The sequence below is a fragment of the Ruditapes philippinarum genome, unplaced genomic scaffold, assembly GCF_026571515.1.
Source record: "Ruditapes philippinarum isolate M1 unplaced genomic scaffold, ASM2657151v2 ctg13337_1_1_1_1, whole genome shotgun sequence".
Classification (NCBI taxonomy): Eukaryota; Metazoa; Mollusca; class Bivalvia; order Venerida; family Veneridae; genus Ruditapes; species Ruditapes philippinarum.
In genome coordinates this window covers 1-26,050 of record NW_026854807.1, presented here as the reverse complement: position 1 = coordinate 26,050, position 26,050 = coordinate 1, and the positions used below count along the sequence as shown (strand labels likewise).

Sequence of the window (26,050 nt, the reverse complement as noted above, 5' to 3'; positions counted from 1 at the left end):
TATTTGGAGATTGAAAAATTTTCTCTGATACTCGGTGCAAATAAGTATGTAAGAAAACAGAATATAGTGTTTCTTAACAAAATATTAATCCGTTTTTTCTTAATACATTTTGTGTTAATTTTTGCATGTGCGCAAATCGGTTCATCCATCGTAAAATTCACAAGCATCATTCTTTCCATTCAGATACTTTGGTAAGATTTTTACTGAGATGCAACTGCGACCACTTACTTGGAGTTTTAGCTTTTGACAATTCAAAGTCAGTGTAGATAAGAAAAAGCAGTCTATTTGATTGTCTTTGGTTTATAGAGTTTACGCATAATGACATCTACAAAGTTAGTTGTTGGTGCTATAGACTTTGGGACAACCTATTCAGGATATGCATTCTCCTTTGCACATGACTATGAAAAAGACCCAATGAAAATACAAGCAAACCATTGGATTGGTGGAGGTCACATGTCACTCAACACTTACACTTATAAAATCAAGGAAAATATCCAATATATTTAATAAAATCAATTATAATATTAATAAATATATGTATAAATGAGATATTTTTTTTACATTCTACATTGAATAAGTTGCGCGAGGATGCGATATAAAATCTCTGTGGTTTAAAGACAATACCTTATGGCAATAACGTCAAGAAAACATTATCATTGAACATTTTGAAAATTGAACTCATGCGTTATCAAAGCTCTTTAAAAATCTTTTGAATGCTATTCCAGGCCCCGACAACAATTCTTTTCACACCTGGAAAGGTTTTCCATTCATTTGGCTATCAAGCAGAAGATAAATACGCTGATCTTGCTGAAGAAGATATTCATAAAGATTGGTACTACTTTAGAAGATTTAAAATGATTCTACATCAAAAAAGGTAATCTTAAATAATTAACTAAACGCTTCTTTATTAATCTAATTTGAATACCAGTTGTTATTTTTAAACTTTATTTGAAAACATATAAGAAAAACAACAAATTAAAATATTGGAAAAATCATTGAATTTTGTTTTCATGTCAAGTTGAAGGAATCTGTTTAAATGCCATGGCATTAATCATTAAGGTAAAAACTTAAAAAACATAAATTGTGTTTGTAATTTTACTAAACTCAGACCTTGTCCAGAAAGACATTGTTGTATGACGAAAGCAAGAAGGCATTATCAGCTTTACACGTGTTCTCGTCTGCGATACAATTTCTGAAAGACCATCTCTGCAATGAAATCTCTAAGAAAATGACAGAATTTGAAGAGCGGGATATATTTTGGGTGTTAACTGTACCTGCAATATGGACAGATGCAGCCAAAAAATTTATGAGGGAAGCTGCATTGGAGGTATATATCTTTACACGTCGATACTGACATGTCTTAGAAAAGTACGGGCTTGTAGATTGTCAATACATGTCATTTAAAATGGTGCTCATTTTATTTGTATTATCTCTTAAATCCATTTATAAATTGTTTTTGTAATTGATTTAACTGTATAAGTTGAATCGGTTACCTTATGATAACTGCTTATGCGTTATCATTATTGTATGTAGTTGGTGCCGGAAAGTAACAATTTATAGATTTACCTCAAAAATGAAAACAATAAAATGTCCGTCAATCATGACGAATAAATTGTAGAGTTTTCCTTCATTTCAGGCTGGTATACAGTCAGATTGTTTGTCTTTAGCACTTGAACCTGAAGCAGCCTCCATGCTTTGCAAGCTCCTCCCGGTTGACTGCCTGAAACATAACAATTCGATATCTATTGAGGCTTTTAAAGCAGGAACAAGTTACATTGTCCTTGACCTTGGTGGTAAGTTACTAAGACATATATTTGTTAAATACGTCATGCGTCGAATACACATACTCATTTTAAAGTAAGAAGGAAAGGAAAAGATTAATAGGCAAATCTCTACTAGTATGTGACACATTATTATTCAATAATAATAATAATAATAATGATGATGATGATATGATGATGATGATGATAATAAAAAAAATAATAATAGTAATAATAATAATAATAATAATAATAATAATAATAATAATAATAATAGTAATGAAAGCAATGAAACAACAACAACAGCAGCAGCAGCAGCAGTAGCAGCAGCAGCAGTAGCAGTAGCAGCAGCAGCAGCAGCAGCAGCAGCAGCAGCAGCAGCAGCAGCAGCAGCAGCAGCAGCAGCAGGAACAACAACAACAACAACAATAATAATGACAATAATTTATAATGAAAATAATAGTTATAATAATAATAATAATTATTATTATTATTTTGATATTGATAATAATATTATGATAATAATTATACAATTATAAAAATGAAAATAATAATAAAACTTTAAGAAGGAATCTTTTTTCAGGTGGCACTGTTGATGTGACTGTTCATCACCTAGAGTATGATGGAAAACTTAGTGAGATCGCTTGTGCAAGTGGCGGTTCATGGGGTGGTACTCAAGTTGATGAAGCATATTTAAGATTTCTCCAAAATGTTGTTTGGCAATGAAGTCTTTCAGGCATTCAGAGAAAACAACACAGGCCGATTTCCTTGAAATGCTGAGACAGAATTTGAAAATAAAAAAGAGAACTATAAAATAAAAGAAAGAAGGCAACATAGTTATCAGGTTTTTGCAGCTTCGCTTTCCCGAAACATACAAAGAAAAATTGCAGTAAATCTCTTGCTAATCACATATTGGCCAGGTACATCTAGGATCATCTGTCCAAAATAAAGCGGGATAAAATGCATGTTTATGCAAACACAATGAAGAAATTCTTTTCAGATTCGATCACAAATACAAGCAAACATGTTAGGGGAAATTTTGGAAGAGAATGAATTCAAAGAAATTGATACGTTATTGCTTGTTGGGGGATTTGCTGAATCGGAATAGTTCAGGAGAGCGTGAAAGAAGCATTTCCAAACAAAAGAATCATCGTACCTAGCGAACCTGGCTTAGCCGTTTTAAAAGGGGCAGTATTGTTTGGCCATAACATGATTATGAAATCGAGAAGTAAGTACATACACTTATGGTATAGAGATCATTGAAAAATTTGTGAAAGGAAGAAGCCCAGAAAAATACATATATATAAATAAGTTTTTGAAAACGGCAAGTATAATTGTAGGTATAACTTTTGTCAATTTGTTCGAGCTGGTGATGTGGTTCCAGTTGGTAAAATCGTCAGAAAACACTTGCATTCAGATACCTTTGATGTGAAAGAAGGGCTTGGAATATATGCATCTTCAGAAAAATATCCAAAGTATGTTGTTGATGACAGCTGTTTTTCGAATTGGGGACTCTAGCAACTTTTGATAAAAGATCAACCGTACATGCTTGAAATGCATTTTGGAGAGGCAGAAATCAGTCTGAAATTTATCTTTGAATCAGGTGTAAATAAAACAAAGGAATTGGATTTCTTGTGTACGTAGGGACATGACAACTGCATGCTGCCGCATGAAATGGTATTTTATATTTGAACAGTGATAAATGTGACACTCATATCATGAATATTTTTTGTTGAACATCTTTCAAAATATCATTTGAGAAAAAAAAAAAACAAAAAAAAACCGTAACACAATCTAACATCATATATAACACAAATGTGAGCAGGTCTGGACCTAGGTAAGATGAGTTGCAAGGCTGAAGAAGTGTCTTACTTTGAAGTCTTAACATATCCACCTTAATTAGCCAGTTTATTGCATGCCATTTTATCGTCACTGAATAATAGGTACTGTGCATCTGCACGACAAATTATCGTATTGTCCATTTCGTACACACACATACTTTGAAAGGTCGCTATTAATAACTAAATGTTTTTTATCTTTGCAATGACTTGTAATTGTTAGATTATGTTATGCTTCCTATCGTTTTGAACATAGTTTATCTGATTTGATGTTGTTAATGTATTAAATATATTCTATCTTACTTTATTTGATATCATGTTTGGAGCTCTGTAAAATCAAGTACATTTTAGAATGTATACGTTACTTAAAAACTTAATTGAATAACAGCAAAGGAAATAAATGGTTATATGTTCGTTTCTTTTATTAATATATTTGAAAAAATATATTTGTGTTTTCCTTTTTCTACTTTCGCACTATAGTGTCACCCATTTACAGAATTGAAAGAACAACAGCAGTCTTTCTTTGATTTTCATGTATATTTACCTTGTTAAATGGTGAATCCAGTATTCCTTTTGGAATACTGTGTAGTCACTATTACGATGTTTGCCTGCTTATTAAATTTGTCTTTTGATGCCTGCCTATGATACATAGGCTTCATAACCTCTGATCCTGTTTTATTTTTCAATTTCGTTCATTTTAACTCTTTTTCTTCTTCTTAAGACAAATGGATTCTTCTACTTATGAATCATGTATAGCTTTTTATTGAATAAAAAAGTGTAACATTGAAGGCTGTATAAATATATCTTCACTTATAACTTAACTAGAACTATTACTAAATGTGATTAATACCCCCGCAAGACTGTTTCAGAAATGAGGAAGTTACTTGAAACAGAATACCTTGCAAAAGAACTGAAATAGAATTATGGTTGTGTGCAATTTAAGATAGTTGTGGTTCTTGAATGTTGCATTTTCTTTCAATGTGGTTGACCATTGATGAAGTTTTATCGAACTACTCTGTAATAAGTCCAAAAAGAGTTACGCTTCTTAAGCACTGCACTTCCTCTCATTGCGCTTGACCATTGAATGAAGCTTCATTGAATTCTAAGCATAAGGTTTTAAAGTTATGCACCTGACATGGAAAAGGAACAAAGGGCAATAACTCTACAAACACTGAAGATGGAGTTATGGTTATTGTACACTTCACTTCCTCTCATTGAACTTGACAATTATATGAAGTTGTATTGAATTCCAACTACTAGTTTTCAAGTTATGCACTGGACAAACAAGGTAACAAAGGACAATAACTGTAATAAGTCCAAATAGAGTTATGGTTCTTATGCACTGCACTTATCTTACTGCCCTTGACCATTGTATGAAGTCTCTTTGAATTCCAACCATTAATTTTCAAGTTATGCACTGGAAAATTAAAAGTAACAAAGGGCAAAAACTTTAATATGTGTCAAGAAAGAGTAATGGTTTCTGTTCTGTGCACTGCGCTTCCTCTCAATATACTTGACCATTGTATGAAATTGTATTGAATTCTAACCAGTAGTTTTCCAAGTTATGCTCTGGACAAGAAAAAAGCAATGAAAAGTAACAAAGGGCAATAACTCTATAATTACTCTAGACAGAGTGACGGTTCTTGTGCACTGCACTTTCTCTTATTGAGCTTGACCATTGTATGAAGTTGTATTGAATTCCAACCAGTACTTTACAAGTTATGCTCCGGACAAGGAAAAGTATCAAAGGGCAATTACTCTGTAATTTGCCAAAATGGAGTTATGGTTCTTGTGCACTGCACTTCCTCTCAATGTCCTTGAGTATTGTATGAAGCTGTATTAAATTCCAACCATTAGTCTTCAAGTTATGCTCCGGACAAAAAACAGCAATGGGAAAGTAATAAAGGGCAATATTTCTGTATTTAATTTAGATAGAGTTATGGTTCTTGTGCACTGCACTTCCTCTCAATGTGCTTGACCATTGTATGAAGTTATATTGAATTCCAAAAATAAGTCTTCAAGTTATGGTCCGGACAAAAGAAAGAAATGGAAAAGTAACAAAGGGCAATAACTCTGTAATTTCTTTAGATAGAGTTATTGTTCTTATGCATTGCACTTTCCCTTATTGTGCTTGACCATTGTGTGAAGTTGTTTTGAAATCTCACTAGTATTTTTCAAGTTATGCTCCGGACAAGGAAAAATAACAAAGGGCAATAACTCTGTAATTAGTAAAGATAGAGTTATGGTTCTTATGCACTGCACTTCCTCTCAATGTGCTTGACCATTGTATGAAGTTATATTGAATTCCAACAATAAGTCTTCAAGTTATGGTCCGGACAAAAGAAACAAAATGGAAAAGTAACAAAGGGCAAAAACTCTGTAATTTCTTTAGATAGAGTTATTGTTCTTATGCATTGCACTTTCCCTTATTGTGCTTGACCATTGTGTGAAGTTGTTTTGAAATCCAACCAGTAGTTTTCAAGTTATGCTCCGGACAAGGAAAATAACAAAGGGCAATAACTCTGTAATTAGTAAAGATAGAAATATGGTTCTTGTGCACTGCACTTCCTCTCAATGTGCTTGACCATTGTATGAAGTTGTATTGAATTCCAACTATTAGTCTTCAAGTTATGCTCCGGACAAGGAAAATACAACGGACGGCTGGACCGACCGACCGACCGACCAGCCGACCACCTAGTGACTCCTATATACCCCCCAAACTTCGTTTCGGGGGTATAATAATGAAGCTCACCTTTTCACTTTTCACAATCTTTACAAATAAATATGCCGTATCTAGGGGTCACAGACAGAAGTTTGCACTTACCACTTACTTCTGAAATTTTGCCTGAAATTTCACTGGGAGTATTTTTATTTTCGAGTCATGTCTAAATCCTGCTGTCTTCTAAATTTGCCATACACCATTATGTTTTTTTCTAATAATACAGAATCAAGACGAATGTAAAGATAATGCAATATATTGGTAATTCGAAGTATATTGTGAGTTCTATGGAGAGAATTAAATAAGACTTATATAAAACTGTAATCGATGTCAAATGAATATGGCCATTATCTTAGGACTGCAAAGTAATCTGCGAGATAGAAGCATAAGATGATCATAAGTGATATCTGTCATGAACAAACTCAGTTCAACATGGACTGCCGATTCCATCATTAGTTTAAATAATTCCATCAAACTGAAAACTTCATAATAAATTTAATTGCGTAGATAATGTGGCGCTTAACCAGACAAAATAGGTCAATTATTAAAAATGATACAATGTTTTAGTACAATCAAGAAATGTCGTAAAGCATTTACATGTAGAAGCCAGAAACGATTTTTGAATGGAAAATTTTCTATAAAAGGCTTCCAAAATGCAAAATGATTTAAAGCTTTGGTGTTGATGTTTGCACTTCTTATGTTACTTTTTTGTTCTTGTGTGCTTCGGTTAGTGGCTATATTTGTTTATTGAAACAATGACATCAATTTGTTCATAGTTAAATACACCTAACTCAAATAACATTAAATGATTTCCATGTCTATAAAGTTTTATTTCCTAACCTTAATAAATCACCGCTCGTATTTTGTTTTTTGAAAAATGTCCCCGTTAGGTCAATGGGTAAACGTTTTGACATCATTTAAAGCACCATTTACATGTAATAAAGGTTATTATCTATCAATATTCTATTGCCAATTATATTACAAAAATGTCGATAGTGATATCATGACGGAATTAGGATGACTTTCAAAACAAGTCACAATAAACTTGATTGCATTTGGTTGATGAATCAAACGATGCAACAAAAAGCCTTGTGTATGGTAAAACAAGACCGTAGGATTACATGTATGTATGTAAATAAAAACATAAAATACACTCAAACGTTTAGATTTAACATTCTTAACCCTGTCCCCTGCTGAGAATGAAACATAGAAATCTAAACTATAAAGGCAAGTATGTTGCGGCATATTTCTAGAACGTCGACTTTATCAAGTCCATGTAACAAAAAAATGTAAAATACAGAAAGTTGCGTTAGTATTATAGAACTGTAAATATTATTTTGCCTCCCTTGTTATTAGAACAAAACGAGAAGACAACACGATTTAAGTCACCAAACATTTTATATTGACGTTTCTGTCATGAATTTGATTATCTTCCATCATGTTGTAGCAACTAATGGACGTGTGTTAAAGGATTTAGTTTTAAAAATGACGAAATAATTATTAATACACCGTATCCGTTACACATATGATTATATCTTGCGATACCTTAGCAGCATTTACTTCTTATTTAACTGAAGGGTTATAATTAAGGTAATACATAATCACACACAGTCATATAAAGTTTATATAGTTTCATTATGGCACACATTCTATTGAACAAGATATGTCTAGAAAAAACATAATTTCCGTTAATACAGAACATGCTAAATGTCTTTAATGTCTTTTCTTTTCTCTATATTCAGAATGTTATCAAGCCCTATAATGAAATGAATCAATTACTGATGGCAATGATTAATGCACGGCCTTGTTTTGTTAAGGTGAAATGTGCTTCAAGGTATCGTAAAAATTTACACTTTATCATTTCTTATGCTAAAATACAAATTTTATGGCCTGATGATAAGTCTGGCTAAAATATTTGGTTTAAGTGAAGTTGTCACTTGCTGATAAGATGAGGGAACGAAAGGGAAAAATGTCAATAAATTTATTATTCTACCCCACATCATTGAAAAGGTTCACTATCATTCACAATCAACAAAAGCCACGATTGCTGCTGAGCGAGGTAGTGTAAAAACACATCTGCTTTCTGTGATAGCAAAAATTATACAAGTTTGCCACAAAGATACAGTGGTTGGAAAAAAGGTACTTATTAGCACATTAATTCATTCATATTAAATTGTAGAGATTTACAGTAAATGATTTTGTGACTATTTAAACAGGGTAACTTCTGAAAACAAAACAGTTATTACTCAGTATTATTTCGCCATTATAAGCTCACCAAAAGACTGCAAGTTATATTTAAAACAATAATCTACGTGACATTGTAAACTGTTAAGCAATAATTACCATATCAAAAATACAAGCATACAATAAAATATTCCAAATGGTATTGATACATGTTAAAGTAACTTTAATTCCGACTATACGTATTTTAGTTACAATTCTATATCTTCGGTCCAAACATTAAATATTAGCCCTAATTGTTCAAAACCAGAAAGCCGAAAGCGAGTGTTTTTTAAAGTTCTTAGTTTGATATGATCTATGCATTACATGTAAATAAACCCATTTGAAGCCTCAAAATATGTCTATGCATCCAAGATTAGATATGCTAACTGTTGATAATATACATAAAATTGATGAGACAAAGGTAATGTTCAAAGGTTTGCTGAAACAAAGAAAGGGAGTAGAGAAAGAAAAATGAGTGTAACAAGAGTGCAGCTATGTAATAAGACGGACATTCCTGAATACGTTGGATCTTGTAACACCGCTCTTTCCGGTCTAACGCACTTTGAGATTTAACCCGAAAGTGCTGTAAACTTTAGAACGCACATTGCGGTCATAAATCGAAAAGTAAGCCAAAAAGTGCCTTAATATGCCTAATATTAATGCACGTTTGGTTTTCAAATTTTTGAAGCTGTCAAATGAATTATGTGCTTGAGAACTGAGTCTTTTCCGATATAAGATGACCTTCGACATTTTGAAACATAACATTTCTGTGCAATGAAATCATCTTTCTTAGGGCCATTTAAATTCTGACGTAAATTTTATTTAAACAAAATGTGTTGCTTATTAAAGTTAAGAGAAAAATGTTTAATTGAAATTTACCACGCTAAATATCACGAAAATTGTGACTAAAAATCTTTTTGAATTGAAAACAAAATACTTGAAATAGCAGAATCTTCAAAGAGAGAGAGTGATAGTGATCTGTATATCATTTAATTTTGGTGTCATAATTAACCCCTAATTACATATGATGGGGATGTAATAAAATGCAGTAAAATATCATCACATGGTATCTTATTTTCAAACAATACAATTTCTGTTTATATATTAATAAATGACTTGTTACAAGTAAATTAGAAACAGCACTTGTCAGAGGATTACAGCTATAAATTCCTTTCTAATTGTTTCCATAATTTTCGATATTCCTTAATATTTGAATCACATGATATTGCTCATAAACACGTATACAATGTCGAAAATGAACAAAAATGTTAGACAAAAAATAGTTAACTTTATGAAACAATTTACTCTATCAGTAAGTGCCAGTAAGTAAATGTACACTTTAAATGTTAATGAGTTTTTTTAAGTTTGTCAGGTTTCAGCCATGCTATTTAATGAAAGTAACTGCAGGGTACTTTTAGTAAATATACAGTATTCTTACACAGAAGCTATATGTCTGCAATGACTTATTTTCAATTTGTGGCAATCTCGGACGCCATTATGGGACGAGTGAAGTTCTATTTAAAAATTAATTAACAACACGAGACATTTCATATTCTGAATCTTATCCATTATTATGGTCATTTATTGATTATTGTAAGGCTTTACAAAATGATTCTTTTTCATGTATCACTGGAAATGTTGCCATATTAAAATGACAGCCTTTGCAGAAAAGAGATGAATTTTGTATTTTCAAAAGATTACCTTATACAAAAAATGTACGTATTTAGAAATAATTCCTGCCAAATAATGGACATGATTTCCATCTAAATATGCGCTTATAATCTCCTATAATTCGGCACAATCTTTGAAGCCATATCAAATGTATTAAATAGACATATTAAATTTTATACAGAGATAATGCAAGTCGTTTTACAATATTCAACAGAGAAAATCAATATAGAAATATTACATCCCCCTCCTTGGATAAGCCTAAAACTAAGTAAATTCTTGATTTTAATGAGTCTTCAACCAGATAGGGGACTATTGTATAAAGGTTCGGAATTTAATCAGATTGAAATATATGTGTCACGGGACCATTACTACTAACGGAGCACAACGCTAGTTCATGGGCAAAGCTCAATAACTATGTTATTTGATGTACCATTTATCTCAACACGCATCAAATTCATATTTCTTCAAGGTATATGAATCATATTAATGAAGGTAAAAAGATAATTAATTGCAATTGTACCCTTTACATATACATTAAAGATAAGCTATCGTCTGCTATTGCTGATCGACTTAATACATTATTAAGTCGATCAGCAAAAGCAGACGATAGTTTATCTTCGCCTAGTTCATTCATTATTTTTAATTAATCATTTGCATTAACAACAAGATACAAGGTTTAAAATTAATTTCTTACACATTTTCACTGAAAAGGTTTCTCCCAGATATCGCGACTACAATGTTAACTTCGGTATGTACACTGCTTATTTAAAGTAAAGTGACTGTACTGATTTGATTTGACTTGGGTTATCGTTGTACCAACACAGTATAGGTCATATGGCGACGTTCCAGCTTTACTGGAGAGGGACGATCTCATGTGCCCTTCCGTGCATTATTTCAGGTATTAGTTTACACGCTTTCAATTCAAGTCAGGCGATAACTATTTTTTGGTTTGAAGGTATGTAAAATTTCGTTCTTTAAATCAGTGGAGTTCGATCAATACAATAACTGATATATTTTGATAGTGTTGATTGATATGCACATAGTTATTAAAATGATACCTATGCAGAATAAAATGATACCTGTACAACAAATGAAATTAAGGGAGTAACATTTTAGTATACATCGTAAATCTAATGTTTTAAAACTGATGACAACTCTTAGTTAGATACATACTTTTAAAAGAAGTTTAATGATTTTAATGTTTCTTTAATTTTTCAAAGACAAACTTGTATTCCGTTTTAAACTATTTATCCAGTGTAAGAATTGTGACGACAACAATTGAACATTGTAATAGAATTCCTGCATATGCTCTATTGCCCGTGTTAATAGATTCTGACTGACCATCAAGTTTGTAAATTGTAAGGGTTTCAGTTTGTTGAGGTTCTTCCTTTACTTTAAAGTTATAGTTGGACTTAATTAATACTTCATTTTCAGCTTCAATTGCTGAGAAGTCTTTAGCCAATAATCCATACACATTTGATATCTCAAAAAGAATTCCCTTTTGGCATTCGTTGTCAGAAAACATTTCAGCCAATTCTCGAAGTAAAGTGGTACTTGTAATCTGATTGAATTTAAAATCATTTCCTTGTATAGGATAATCCTTCATAGCTGTACATCCCCTGTAAACAATTTTATGCTCCGTAAGTCCGAGAATGTCAATACCTCTGTTAATCAGATCACCAGATCGTCTCCAGATATCAGTCTCTGTGGGGTAGTTGTTGCGCATTTGTAAGTTTAATGTAACGTAGAAAAGACTTTCTTGTGTGTATAAGTTGACGAGTCCTATTGCATACTTTTTATCCATGGTTTCATTAGAGAAGTGCAACATTTTTTGTTGTGCTGTTTGGACGTTTGATCTAAAGTATTCGAGATCTTGAAACAATTTTTTAACCTCACCAGAATACCCGTCATCTTCCGTATCTATCAATTTAAAAGCAATACAAGTTTTGATTTTGATAACTTCAGTTAGAAACAGGCTCCCGAAATACAACAATAAAGTAAAAAAGTAAATGTAAATAACTATTTCCTTTCGAGAAAAGTGTCGATAATCAAAAATGTCATCGCTTAAAATGTTTTGTTTACATATCCTCAGCTCATGCGAACCTTAAAAAAAATCATATTTTACCATTTTCAATCTGCCTTGTAATGTTATGAATGCGTCAGTGCATAGTGATTCTCAATTCTATCAGATTTTACATTTTAAATACAAATGCAAAGAACAACAATCTGTCATGAACGTAGCAGTAGGGACGTTAAATGTCTTAATACATTTTTGACACACATACTGCCTTAATAACGTTTCTATTTTGAGAAAATATAAACATGATAGTTTAACCTCTCATTTTATTTTCGTATCCAAAAAGGAAAAGAAAAATAAATAAATAAAAAAGAATGATATTGACATCGACTGCCTATAATGACATTACTGTCCAAGTATAAAGAGATGCATTGGTATCAACAATCACTTAATAAATGACATGAGGGTTCTTCTTTAAAGTTAGCAACGTCTTAAATATTCTTGTTTTTGAAAGATAAATCTAATTTCTTCGGAACTTTTAATTTGCTTCAAAGATGTATAATAGATTCAACCAATGCCATTGTTTTATCTATCTACATAATTATATATAAGTACATGTACTATAATTCATAATATTAAGTAGATTTAAGACAACAGTATACATATTGTACTGAAATGGATGAACATTTTATACAGGGATAATACGTAAGCGCATCGCTATGTTACAATAGCATATACACATTGAATTGTATACGATACAGATCGGGAGTAAAGTAAGGAAATTTAGTTTACACTCATATATTTCGCCATCATTATCTAAAAGACTAAAATTTATGTTTAAAACAATTATCGTCTTATAATTATTGTCAATACTTTTGCAGTGATTACCAAATAAAAAAAACGAGAATTAGAATTTAAAATTGTTTTAATTGATGTAAGTGACTTCGATTCAGACTATACATATTACAATACTTTTATTGAAAGTACAAACAAACTGTATCAATGAAAAATAAAAATATTAAATCCATTTGCCATAAATACATACCACATTGTACGAATCCTAAGAAACAGCCAATGATAAAGAAGGCAATGCACATCATTTTCCACATATAGTAACCTTCCTTTTAACACGTTACTTATGTCTGTGGAATCTGTAAACGACTGATTGCCTTTATCGTTAAATGAGAATATATTCTAAGATAAGTATTTCCCCCGTATTTAAACTGTGGTATCTGATAAAGCTTTTTTAAATCAAAAATGCAAATTGTACACAATGAACTAAAACTTGCGCAACTACTCTTTTGTTCGCGACAGGCCAACCTTTTCTGATAGACCTTTTTTAAAATAAAGATTATATATCCATTATGAGTTTTTTTTGGAGTTTCTTTTGCACGCCTTGTCAGACAGCCCCGATCATATTATAAGAGTAAAAAGATAGAAATACCTACATGCATAAGACAGAAAATATAAACGGTTATAAAATAAAACAAAAATTATTTTTGTAAAATGATTAAATGAATATTATAATATTCCTTTTATGAAAACTTTGAGATACGTTATTATTCTTTGATTATACCAAGTACTTTTCCAGTGTCCCTATATATTATCATTCAATAAAAAATAATTGATACTCCATCAATGTTAAAACACATTTTAGATAAATTAAATAGCGTCATTTCTTAAGAATTCAAATCGACATTAGAAAACGTTGAACTTCATGGTATGATAAAAGTAGACATTTAAAGTGTACAGTCTACAGACATATAATAAAGAAATAAAATTTAATTTATCTAAACTTGAAGCATGATCTTAAAAGATGGTAACAGGCGAATATAATAGGGATGACCGTGCTCGTTTCAGCTCGTGCATACCTTAAGCCTCGGTCTCACTTACTCCCGGCAGAGCCCAGGACCATCCCGGTAAGTTACCGGGATGATCCGGGACGATCCGGGATGAAATTATTGTTGCGGTCACACTTACCCCGGCAGCACTACGGTAGTTCCCTACTAACCACCCAGGATGCGCTCCGGATCATTCAGGCAGAGCCCAGGTGAAGCTACGGTTCATGCCGGTGCTTCCCCGGTCGTTCCCGGATGACGCCGGAAGAGCCCCGGTTGACCCAGGCAGAGCCCCGGTCGATCCAGGCAGAGCCCCGGCAGAGCCCAGGACGATCCAGGTAGAGCCCCGGTAGAACCCCGGTGGATTGAAAACGCCCGAAAATGATAACTTTGATACATAATTTTTATTTAATATAATATCTATTGTTTCAGAATAGTAATTCATGATGATTTTCTGAAAAATCCTTATGCCATACTGGATAGAAGGGAAATGGGAAGGCTTTTAATACAAACAAGTTCAACCATCGCAAATTGTCCTTATTCTTTTGAAATGATCCGGGCTTTGCCGGGGCTCTACCGGGGCTCTACCGGGATCAACCGTAGCTCTACCTTTATCCTCCGGGGCTCTGTCTGTAGTTACCGGGGCTCTGCCGGCATATACCGGGGCTCTACCGTAGCTCTACCGTAGCTCTACCGGCTATAGCATACCCCGGATCATCCCCGGTTTGTGCCGGCAGAGCTACGGTGCTTTCCCGGTATAACCCCGGTCGTTCCCGGCAGAGCTAAGGATGAAGCCGGCAAAGCTATACCTTCCCGGATCATCCCGGACCACCCCGGTGATATTAAATATTTTATTCCATCCGGGGTCGAATGCCGGATGTTCCCGGATCATCCCGGATCATCCAGGACGTTGCCGGCAGAGTTACGGATGTACCCCGGTTGTTCCCGGTCGTACCCCGGTCGTTCCCGGATCACCCCGGACGTCTACCGGGACTCTGCCGGGGCTCTGCCGGGATGTAAGTGAGACTGTAGCTTTAAATAATTTACATCCTGCCTTGTAAGGTTATGAATGCGTCAGGTGTAAATTGACTCCTATTCTAGGTAGCGAAGTCCAACAATTCAATCAGATTTTACATTACAAAAGATTCAAAAGAACAACCTTCTGTTATGAACATAGTGATTGGTCACAAAATATCCGGTAGACATGCATATACTTAGGAAGTATAATGTCTTATTGTTTCTTTCGCAAATCTATCGCGTTAAAGACATTTCTATTTTGAGAAAATACAAATGGTAGTTAACATCTCAATTTTTGTATCAAAATAGGCACATAATAAATTAATTAATTAAAGAATGATATTGACTTTTTTGTCAAAATATTCGCCAATTTATGATAGTTTTTTGTCATTTTCGGCAGTTTTTCAAAACTTTATCTTTAAGCGACAATCACTGAATTAATGATATACGGGTTCCTCTTTAATGTTAGCAACAACTTAATTCTTTTTGAATTCAAAATGATAAAAATAGTTCCTACAAGACGTTTAACCTTCTTGGAAGATGTATAATATATCCTTCCTTTGCCGAAATAAATCTATCTAACCAACGACACTCTATTTATCTTTATACATAATTACATAACAGTACTATTCAATAGACTTAGATGTAAGACAATAATGTAAAACTTCCCTTTGTACCGAAATGGATTATAATTTTATACAGGTATTATACATAAGCCCACCGCTACAATGTAAATGTTAAACTTAAAACTTGAATTTTTCATCTGTATCTGTATCTGTAAAAAACCTTATTCTTAACTTTAGTTCAAAAGCTTTTGTTTGTTCAAAAGATTTTATAAAACTATCAATTAAACATCTACAATTTTCTGTTATTCAGACCTAAATACATTTTTTGATTTCGTTGCGGTCCTCGGGAATGACAGAAAACTACTTACTTAAAAATTTGATTTAACCTTTAAAAGGAGACATAGGGAAAATTTACATTTCTTAGTTTTGAATTTTTCATTTATTATTCTGTAAATGCCCTCAAAATGAATACATTAGCCAGGCAAAAGAACAAAACTTTTCTCCATATAAAGAATAAAATGGTCGTTTCATAACTTGACACGCGTAGGTCAGGTTACAGTGCTTGGATTTCAAAATTGTTGTCACATTGAACTCTGAAAAAGTAAAAGAACATGCCAAATGAGTGACATAGACTCGTTTCAATTATACAATATCCACACAATCTGTTATTGTAACTTCAAGGGTAAATTCAAGTCACATGACTTGTTTTAAAACTATTAGGTGATTCTATTGGCGGCTAAATTTTGTTCAACATATATAGACAGATTTACGCTTCAAACCGAAAATATACAGAATTTAACAGTCATTCATGCTGGAACGTTAAGAAACGTCATTTTAGGCGTGTTTTAAGTGCATAAGATCATTTTAATTTTTTGTCATTATTTTGCCTGAATATCCATAGCAACCATAATTTCTTTACTAAATTACTAAACGCAATACATAAATGTGATATACTAACAAACGAAACTCAAAATGAAGCAACTACATGACTGTATAAAAATTTTGTATTTAGAATTGAAACGTTTCAATACAATTCAAATGTGTCTGATTTGTGCACTCGAATCTTTCCAGTTCGAAATTACCCACATAGGGGAAGTCTCGTATATCGATTTATTACTTTTAAATTTGTTTTGTTTAACAATTTTAAAGCGTAAAAGGCTACATGTCTGATGTCTGTAGTCTTCAAAATAATTCCTTTAATTTTGAAAAAGAATACTTCGAAAATACCTTTCTGAAATAAGTACTTGTATGTAACTTAACGTGCGAATTGCGCATACACGAACTCATTGCTAAATTATTATTTGTTTTTGTTCCGGGACATAGCATTCATTTTATATACAATATTAATGCGTGTTAGTCTATAATTTACTTCCTCCTGTAATTTTTAGACGGAAGATTTAAGACAAGGATATTTCCAGGATAAAACAAGACAGGTACTACAAAAAATATCTATTTTTTTTTTCATTTTATTTTAAGTATAATATAAGAGGACACTTTAAATCGGTAAATCGTGTGAAGCTTTGTTGATATTATACTTGATTTATTATGACGTTATACAAACTGTATACATGTAAGTTAAACAACAAAGAATAACAGAATGAATTAAGAACGTTTTTTTTCAGTACGCTTAAGATATCTACGAGCATCATGTGTGCAAATTTATGCCCTCTTATTACTCTAAGGGCAATTCCTCAAAACAAATGTTTTAGTCAATACTTGTGTAAAATTTGGATGCATTTCTACATAGCTGGTTACTTCTTCTATCAGAAATGCCCCTTTATGATTTTGAAATTCTTGGTTGAAGTTAATGTTTTGTTTTGTTCAGGAACACGTCTCATAACGTACCAAAGATATTCATTTAAACTTGTACTTGTACTTGTTCAGCATGAAACCTGTTTCTGTTAAAGAAGAGGGGTAAAATAAGTAACCAGGTGTTCGAGTTAGATATCTAGTACCTTATCTTAAAGTGAATCTAAGAATATAAACTATTTAGTCTAATAAAGTTATTGAAGATAGTTGAAGTAGAACGTTTTCAAATATTGATGAAAGAAAACGATTACCAGATTAATTCGGTGAGTACTGACGGGTGACAATGCAACATCTGAACGCCACAAATGAAAGGTGATCTAAATGTAAGAGAATTCTTGGGTGCTTTAACTTCATGCCTTGTTTTATGTTTGTGTTGTTGTTTCTGTGAAGTCTTCATTATCATATAACAACACGTGTTTAATCCCTATGTGTATTGGACAGGAGACATACCTAATAAAATGACATCGGCAAAGTTAGTTGTTGGTGCTATAGACTTTGGGACAACATATTCAGGATATGCATTCTCCTTCACAGATGACTATGCTAAAGACCCAATGAAAATACAAGCAAACTGTTGGATTGGTGGAGGACACATGTCACTCAAGGTAATCATCACATTACTACAATTATTATGATTAACGAACACAAAATGTATTAATATCTACACTATCTATGTATTATATATAAACACCCGTGATTTTATTGGAGTTATTAGATATGCACAGCAATTCTGACTATCAAACAATAAAGGTACACGTCATTATAAGGCAATGTGACGGAAATGATATTATTGTAAAATTACAATTCTTGTAAAATAACTATTAACTTATGTATTTCGTCTTACAATTTCGCGTAGTGGCAGAAAATCCTTGAATAACTACATAAACTTATAACTTTACTATACATGAAACATTTATCGAAATATTTTAGAAAAGTCTCTGTGTTTATTTTAATAGAAGGACAAAGCCGATACTAAATGAAATTCTCTTCATTATCGCCTTCTATTATTCATAGTACTTCATAGAACCGCGTTCGTACAAATAAAGAGAATATTAATGAAGCCAAATAGAGCTTGAGACTAAGTATATAAGTTTTCATCCGTAGCTGTTCTAAAGAAAAAAGAAACATTCTCCAGTCGCTATAGCTTCAGTAGAAGTTTCTAATTTCTGTAGAACAGCACGGGTGAACAATAAGTTAAACATATACTTAGAATTTGAGAAAACAATTTTCTTAAGATCAAAACAGCAGAGTTAAAAAAAATGTTTCGGCTATAATACATACATGAATTATGTATAAAATAAAGCAAACAGAAATAACATCAAGTCTAGCAATGCCATACAATCAGCACAATGTAAGTGTATAGATTGCCATATATTTAATGATTATTGTCTTAAAGTAAACAACTGTAAACGAGTACGTATATGATTTCTGAACGAAGTATTTTGAAAACAATAAGACAGATTTCAGCCAGCAAGAATAAATGGTTTTTCTTTCGTTGTTGATAAATATGTTTACAGAACATAATTTTCTCTCATTACTATACATACGCTATTTTTTAATAAATACACAAAATCATTTTGACGTACATATTATATAAAGAAAAATATGTGATCTTGAATAAGTATAGGAAGAGGCTCACATTATATCATTTTATTCCCCGTGTTTAATACATTTAGTTATACAGGTACACGAATAAAATATCATTTATATCATTTACCCAAATCACTGTTTACAGTCAACGGGAGTTTTATTATTGACGCACCTACACTGTTAGGCCAAAGTCATAATCTTTATTAAACATAAATGATGACACGTCAAATTAGAAGATATATGACTTGTTCTAAAGGGTAAAAGCCCTGGTGTTTGATGTTTTTGAAACTTATGATCAAGCTACTTTGCCAGACATGCTGGTAATGAATTTAATTGTTTAAAACATTTGTTTAATCGCATAAAACTGTCACGAAATAATTATCGTTTTATTAAAAACACGGTCAGTAGGAACATATCTTATCTTTTTAGTTTTTGCAAATAGGGGTCGTTATAAAAGCACAGCAAAAGGAAAAATATAAATTAATAAAAGACCTTCACCAATTATTTGAAAATGCATGTCTTAGTTATTTTACGTTTTTTATGCTTGAAAATCGTTCATGATGTTTTAATTTAAAATAATAGAAATGCTGCCGATATGTTTATATGATTTTTGATGTTAGTCTATAAAAAGTTACTTATGGTCTAAAACTAAGATAATGTGTGTGTCCTTAACGAGAAATCAATTGATAAACTAATCAAAGATAGAAATTAAGGACTACAAAGCCTCTCAGTCAAACCGGACCTGCAACTATTCAATGTTTGCAAATTGTGTGCCATTCCAGATTTTCACTAATTTATTTTCAGGCCCCAACAACAATTCTTTTCACACCTGAAAAGGTTTTCCATTCATTTGGATATCAAGCAGAAGATGAATACGCTGATCTTGCTGAAGAAGATATTCATACAGATTGGTATTACTTTAGGAGGTTTAAAATGGTTCTACATCAGAAAGAAGTAATCACTTAACGCTTCTTTATTTATTTAATTTTTGAATAATAGTTGTTATTTTTTAACCTTATTTGAAAACATAAAAGAAAAACAACATATTAAAATATTGGAGAATGATTATATTTTCTTTTCATCTTGTCAAGTTAAAGGAATCTGTTTTAAATGCCATGGCATTTTTTCGTACATAAAGAATAATTATGGTAAAAACTGGAACATAAATTGTGTTTGTAATTTTAGTAAAATCAGACCATGTCCAGAAAGACATTGTTGTATGACGAAAACAAGAAGGCATTGTCAGCTATACAGGTGTTCTCGTCAGCGATAAAATTTCTGAAAGACCATCTCTGCAAGGAAATCTCTAAGGAAATGACAGAATTTGAAGAGCAGGATATATTTTGGGTGTTAACAGTACCTGCGATATGGACAGATGCAGCCAAAAAGTTTATGAGGGAGTCTGCATTGGAGGTATATATCTTTACATGTTGATACTGACATGTCTTAGAAAAACAAGGGTTTGTAGATATCTCATGTTTGTTTGTATTATCTCTTAAATCCATTTATAAATTGTTTTTGTAATTGGTTTAACTGTATAAGTTGAATCAGCTACCTTATGATAACTGCTTATGCGTAATCATTATTGTATGTAATTGGTGCAGGAAAGTAACAGTTATTAATTTATAAATTTAACTCAAAACTGAAAACAATCAAATGTCCGTCAATTATTACGAAGAAATTTTAGAGTTGTCCTTCATTTCAGGCTGGTATAAAGTCAGATTGTTTATCCTTAGCACTTGAACCTGAAGCAGCCTCCATGTTTTGCAAGCTCCTCCCGGTTGACCGCCTGAAACATAACAATTCGACATCTACTGAGGCTTTTAAACCAGGAACAAGTTACATTGTTCTTGACCTTGGTGGTAAGTTGTTAAGACATATATTTGTTAAATACGTCATGCGTCGAATACACATACTCATGTCAAAGTAAGAAGAAGAGGAAAAGATTGATAGGCAAATCTGTACTAGTATGTGACACATTTTTATTCAATAATAATAAAAATAATAATAATAATAGTTATGAAAGCAATGAAAACAACAACAACAACATCAACAGCAGCAGCAGCAACAGCAGGAACAACAACAACAACAAAAATAATGACAATAATTTATAATGAAAATAATAATAATAATAATAATAATAATAATAATAATAAAAATAATAATAAAGTAATAATAATAATAAACAACAACAACAATAATAATAATAATAATAAATAAATAATAATAAAAATAATAAGAATAATAATTATAATAATAATAAAAGTAATAATGATGATAATCATAATAATAATAATAATAATTATAAATAATAATAATAATAATAATAATTATGATAAAAAAAAAAATAATTATAATTATAGATAATAATAATAATAGTAGTAATAATAATATGATGATAATAATAATACAATTGTAAAAATGAAAAATAATAAAATATCAATAAGTAAATCTTATTTCAGGTGGCACTGTTGATGTGACTGTTCATCACCTAGGGTATGATGGAAAGCTTCGTGAAATCGCTCGTGCAAGTGGCGGTGCGTGGGGTGGTACTCAAGTTGATGAAGCATATTTAAGATTTCTCCAAAATGTCTTTGGCAATGAAGTATTTCAAGCATTCAGAGAAAACAACACAGCCGATTTCCTTGAAATGCTGAGAGAATTTGAAATTAAAAAGAGAACTATAAATAAAAAGAAAGAAGGCAACATTGTTATAAGGTTTGCAGCTTCCCTTTCCGAAACATACAAAGAAAAATGCAGCAAACCTCTTGATAATCACATATTGCCAGAGCATCTAGGATCATCTGTCCAAATAAAGCGGGATAAAATACATGTTGATGCAAACACAATGAAGAAATTCTTTTCAGAATCAATCAGCAATACATGCAAACATGTTAGGAAAATTTTGGTAGAGAACGAATTCAGAGAAATCGATACGTTATTGCTTGTTGGGGGATTCGCTGAATCGGAAATAGTTCAGGAGAGCGTGAAAGAAGCATTTCCAAACAAAAGAGTCATTGTTCCTAGCGAACCTGGCTTAGCCGTTTTAAAAGGGGCAGTACTGTTTGGCCATAATCCTATGATTATGAAATCAAGAGTAAGTAAATACACTTATGGAATAGAGCTCATAAATGAATTTGTCGAAGGAATAAGCCCAGAGAGGTACAAAGTTTTTGAAGGCGGCATTTATAAATGTAGGTTTATTTTTTACCCATTTGTTCGAGCTGGTGACCTTGTTCCAGTTGGTAAAGTCGTCAGAAAACAACTTTTTTCAGATACCTTTGATGTGAAAGAAGGGCTTGGAATATATGCATCTACAGAAGAATATCCAAAGTATGTTGTTGATGACAGCTGTTTTCGACTTGGGACTGTGCACTTTGATAAACCTCATCAACCATACATGCTTGAAATGCATTTTGGAGAGGCAGAAATCAGTCTGAAATTTATCTTTGAATCAGGTGTAAATAAAACAAAGGAATTGGATTTCTTGTGTACGTAGGGACATGACATCTTCAGCGAGTGTTAACTCAGGCTGCTAAAATGGTATTTTATATTTCAACAGTGATAAATGTGACATTCCTATCATAAATGTTTTGTTAAACATCTTTCGAAACATTATTAAAAAAAAACAACAACAACAAAAAACTTTATACAATCTAACATCATATATAACACATATGTTAGCAGGTCACCTAGGTAAGATGACTTGCAAAGCTGAATAAGTGTCTTTCTTTGAAGTCTTTACAAATCCACTTTAATTAGCCTGTTTGTTGTATGCCATTTTGTCGTCACTGAATAATAAATAGGACATCTGAACGACAAATTATCGTATTGACAATTTCGTACACACACATACTTTGAAAGGTCGCTATTAATAACTAAATGTTTTTTATCTTTGCAATGACTTGTAATTGTTAGATTATGTATGCTTCCTATCGTTTTGAACATAGTTTATCTGATTTGATGTTGTTAATGTATTAAATATATTCTATCTTACTTTATTTGATATCATGTTTGGAGCTCTGTAAAATCAAGTACATTTTAGAATGTATACGTTACTTAGAAATTTAATTGAATAACAGCAATGGAAATAAATGGTAAGATTTTCGTTTCTTTTATAATTATATTTGAAAAATATATTTGTGTTTTGGTTGTATCTACTTTTGCACTATAGTGTCACCCATTTTCTGTGATTCATTTAATACTGTCGTACCTTACATACATTATCATTTATGCAATTTTAATGCTTGTTTTCTATTCATTAAATACTGATTATAATAGTTTTCTTCTGTGATATAATCGGATATGGTTAAATATTTTAATATTAACATCTGGTTGTCATTTGGGATGCATAATATTAACATCTGGTTGTCATTTGGGATGCATAAACCAGTCTGATTAAAACTGTTTGGATAATGCAATACCGTATTAGAGAACAACAGCAGTCTGTTTCTGATTTTCATGTGTATTTATCTTGTTTAGTGGTGGTTCCAGTAGTCTGTTTGAAATACTGTGTAGTCACCATTACAATGTTTGCCTGATTTTTAAATTTGTCTTTTGATGACTGTCTATGATACATAGGCTTCTTATCATTTTTCAATTTCGTTCAGTTTAACTCTTTTTCTTCTTTTTTAAGAAATTTACCATACACCATAATGTTATTTTCTAATAATACAGAATCAAGACGAAAGTAAAAATAATGCAATATATTGGGAATTCAAAGTATATTGTGAGTTCTATGGAGAGAATTAAATAAGACTTATATAAAACTGTAATCGATGTCAAATGAATATGGCCATTATCTAAGGACTGCAAAATAATCTGCGAGATAGAAGCATACGATGATTATAAGTAATATCTGTCATGAACAAACTCAGTTCAACTTGGTCTGCCAGTTCCATCATTAGTTAAAATAAGTCCATCAAACTGCAAACTTCATCATAGATTTAATTGCGCTTGATCACACAAAATAGGTGAATTGTTAAAAATGATACAATGTTTTAGTACAACCAAGAAATGACGTTAAGCATTTGCATTTAGAAGGCAGAAACGATTTTTGAATGGAAACTTTTCTATAAAAGGCTTCCAGATGATTCCATCTGCCTGATGATTTAAATTTCCTGTGTTGATGTTTGCATTTCTTACGTTACTTTTTGTACTTGTGTGCTTCGGGCAAGCATTACTGTGTTATCGAGAGTGGCTGTATGTGTTTATTGATACAATGAATGCAACTTGTTTATAGTTAAATACACTAATCTCCAATCACATTAAATGTTTTCCATGTCTATAAAGTTTTATTTCCTAACATTAATAAATCACCACTCGTATTTCTTTTAAAAATTCCCCCAAAGGTCAATTGGTAAATGTTTTGTCATCATTTTAAGCACCATTTACATAAAATAAAGTTAATTATCTAGCAATATTCTATTGCCAATGATATTACAAAAATGTCGATAGTGATATAAGGAAGGAATTAGGATGACTTTCAAAAAAGTCACAATAAACTTGATTGCATTTGTTTGATGAATCATCAGATGATTTAGTCTTCATGATGCAACAAAAAGTACAATAAACTTTATTGCATTTAGTTGATTAATCAAACGATGCAACAAAAAGCCTTGTATGTTAAAACAAGACCGTGACATTACATGTATGTAGGTTAATAAAAACATAAATTCTAACACTATCGGTTTTTTTTTGTATATAAACAAAGAAGGCCCGAAGCGTGCATTATTAATACTGTTAATACAACAATGCTCTCGCCGTTCTTATTATCTCCCTGTGTATTTTCACATTGAGGGTGCCATTTTGTTTAAAAATCTTATAAAATAAAAACAACGTTTTGGCGAATTTTGTTGTGAAAGCTATCTAGAATGAAAGAAAATAGTGTAACTAAGAAAATGAATTCGAACACCAATATCTTTAATTCAGTCGTTAACGCTGTACTGACGTTTAAAGTGTTGTTTTCATGACGGCACAATGTAGCGCCAAACAGCACGTGCAAAACAATCAAATCAAGTACGCTATTTTAATGTCGCAAACGAGTTAAGTTTTACATTTATTTCACTTTTAATATTTTGTATTTCGTTTGAAAAATTATAGAGTGAAATAAAATAAACAAACTAAGTGTTATCAACGTTTTCAAACTTCGTTATTCTAAAAATGCTTCTACACACGGTAGATTTAACGACAGTTTTTTCAACCCACTGGAACAGCCTTTAAAGAACGTTTCTATGGGAAACTCTCAGGCGAAAGCAAATTTAACCACCAAACATAAAGTCCAACTTTATAATAATAATAATTATATTTTTTCTTGTCGTGTTAGAATGGAAATTCGCGCATTATTGTATAATAATGCACGTTTTTCGTTCAAATGCTTTGTAATTAATCACTCAGGCCTGATTATATTACTACTATTGTTGTATTACAACAATGCACTTAGAATTGATATCTATTTCCTAAATATTGTCAACCGTTTATATTTTACATAATTAACCCTATCCATGCTGAGAATGAAACATAGAAATAAGAACTATGCAAGGATGTTGCAGCAGATTTCTAGAACGTCGACTTTATCAAGTCCACGTAACTAAAAAAGAAAAAAAAAACATTATTAAAGGGAGGGGCCACTATTTCTATAAAAATCCTTGAAAAATGTAAAACGCGTTGCATTAGTATTATAGAATTGTAAATATCACTTTGCCTCCCTTGTTTTTAGAACTAAACGAGAAGACAACACGATTTAAGTCACTTAACATTTTATACTGACGTTTCTGTCATGATTTTGATTCTCTTTCATTGTATGGACGTGTGTTTAAGGATTTAGTTTTTAAAATGACGAAATAATTATTTATACACCGTATCTGTTTAACATATGATTATATTTTGTTACGAGCCCGGCGTCGAGAAAAAAAAAGCCGAACAATTGTAAAAATCAAATTTTTTACAGAAAAAAATAAAAAAAGATTTAAAAAAAAATTTTCTTTTCAAATACCTGAAATC

At 31.8% G+C, this 26,050-nt stretch overlaps 2 protein-coding genes across 2 annotated transcripts; one reads left to right on the top strand and one right to left on the bottom strand.

The window, feature by feature from the left end:
* Nucleotides 1–318: 318 nt before the first annotated feature.
* LOC132741121 (heat shock 70 kDa protein 12A-like) lies at nt 319–23,132 on the top strand. The gene is made up of 4 exons (XM_060729214.1): nt 319–426; nt 1,109–1,327; nt 20,754–20,910; nt 21,511–23,132. Exons 1-4 carry the CDS (start codon nt 319–321, stop codon nt 22,545–22,547), a joined length of 1,521 nt encoding a protein of 506 aa, XP_060585197.1. The 3' UTR covers nt 22,548–23,132.
* LOC132741123 (uncharacterized) lies at nt 10,283–13,537 on the bottom strand. Its single transcript, XM_060729216.1, has 2 exons — nt 13,274–13,537; nt 10,283–12,131 (listed from the first exon to the last, which is right to left on the bottom strand). The coding sequence occupies exons 1-2, from the start codon at nt 13,335–13,337 to the stop codon at nt 11,455–11,457; spliced, it is 741 nt and encodes a 246-aa protein (XP_060585199.1). The 5' UTR covers nt 13,338–13,537; the 3' UTR covers nt 10,283–11,454.
* Nucleotides 23,133–26,050: the final 2,918 nt, after the last annotated feature.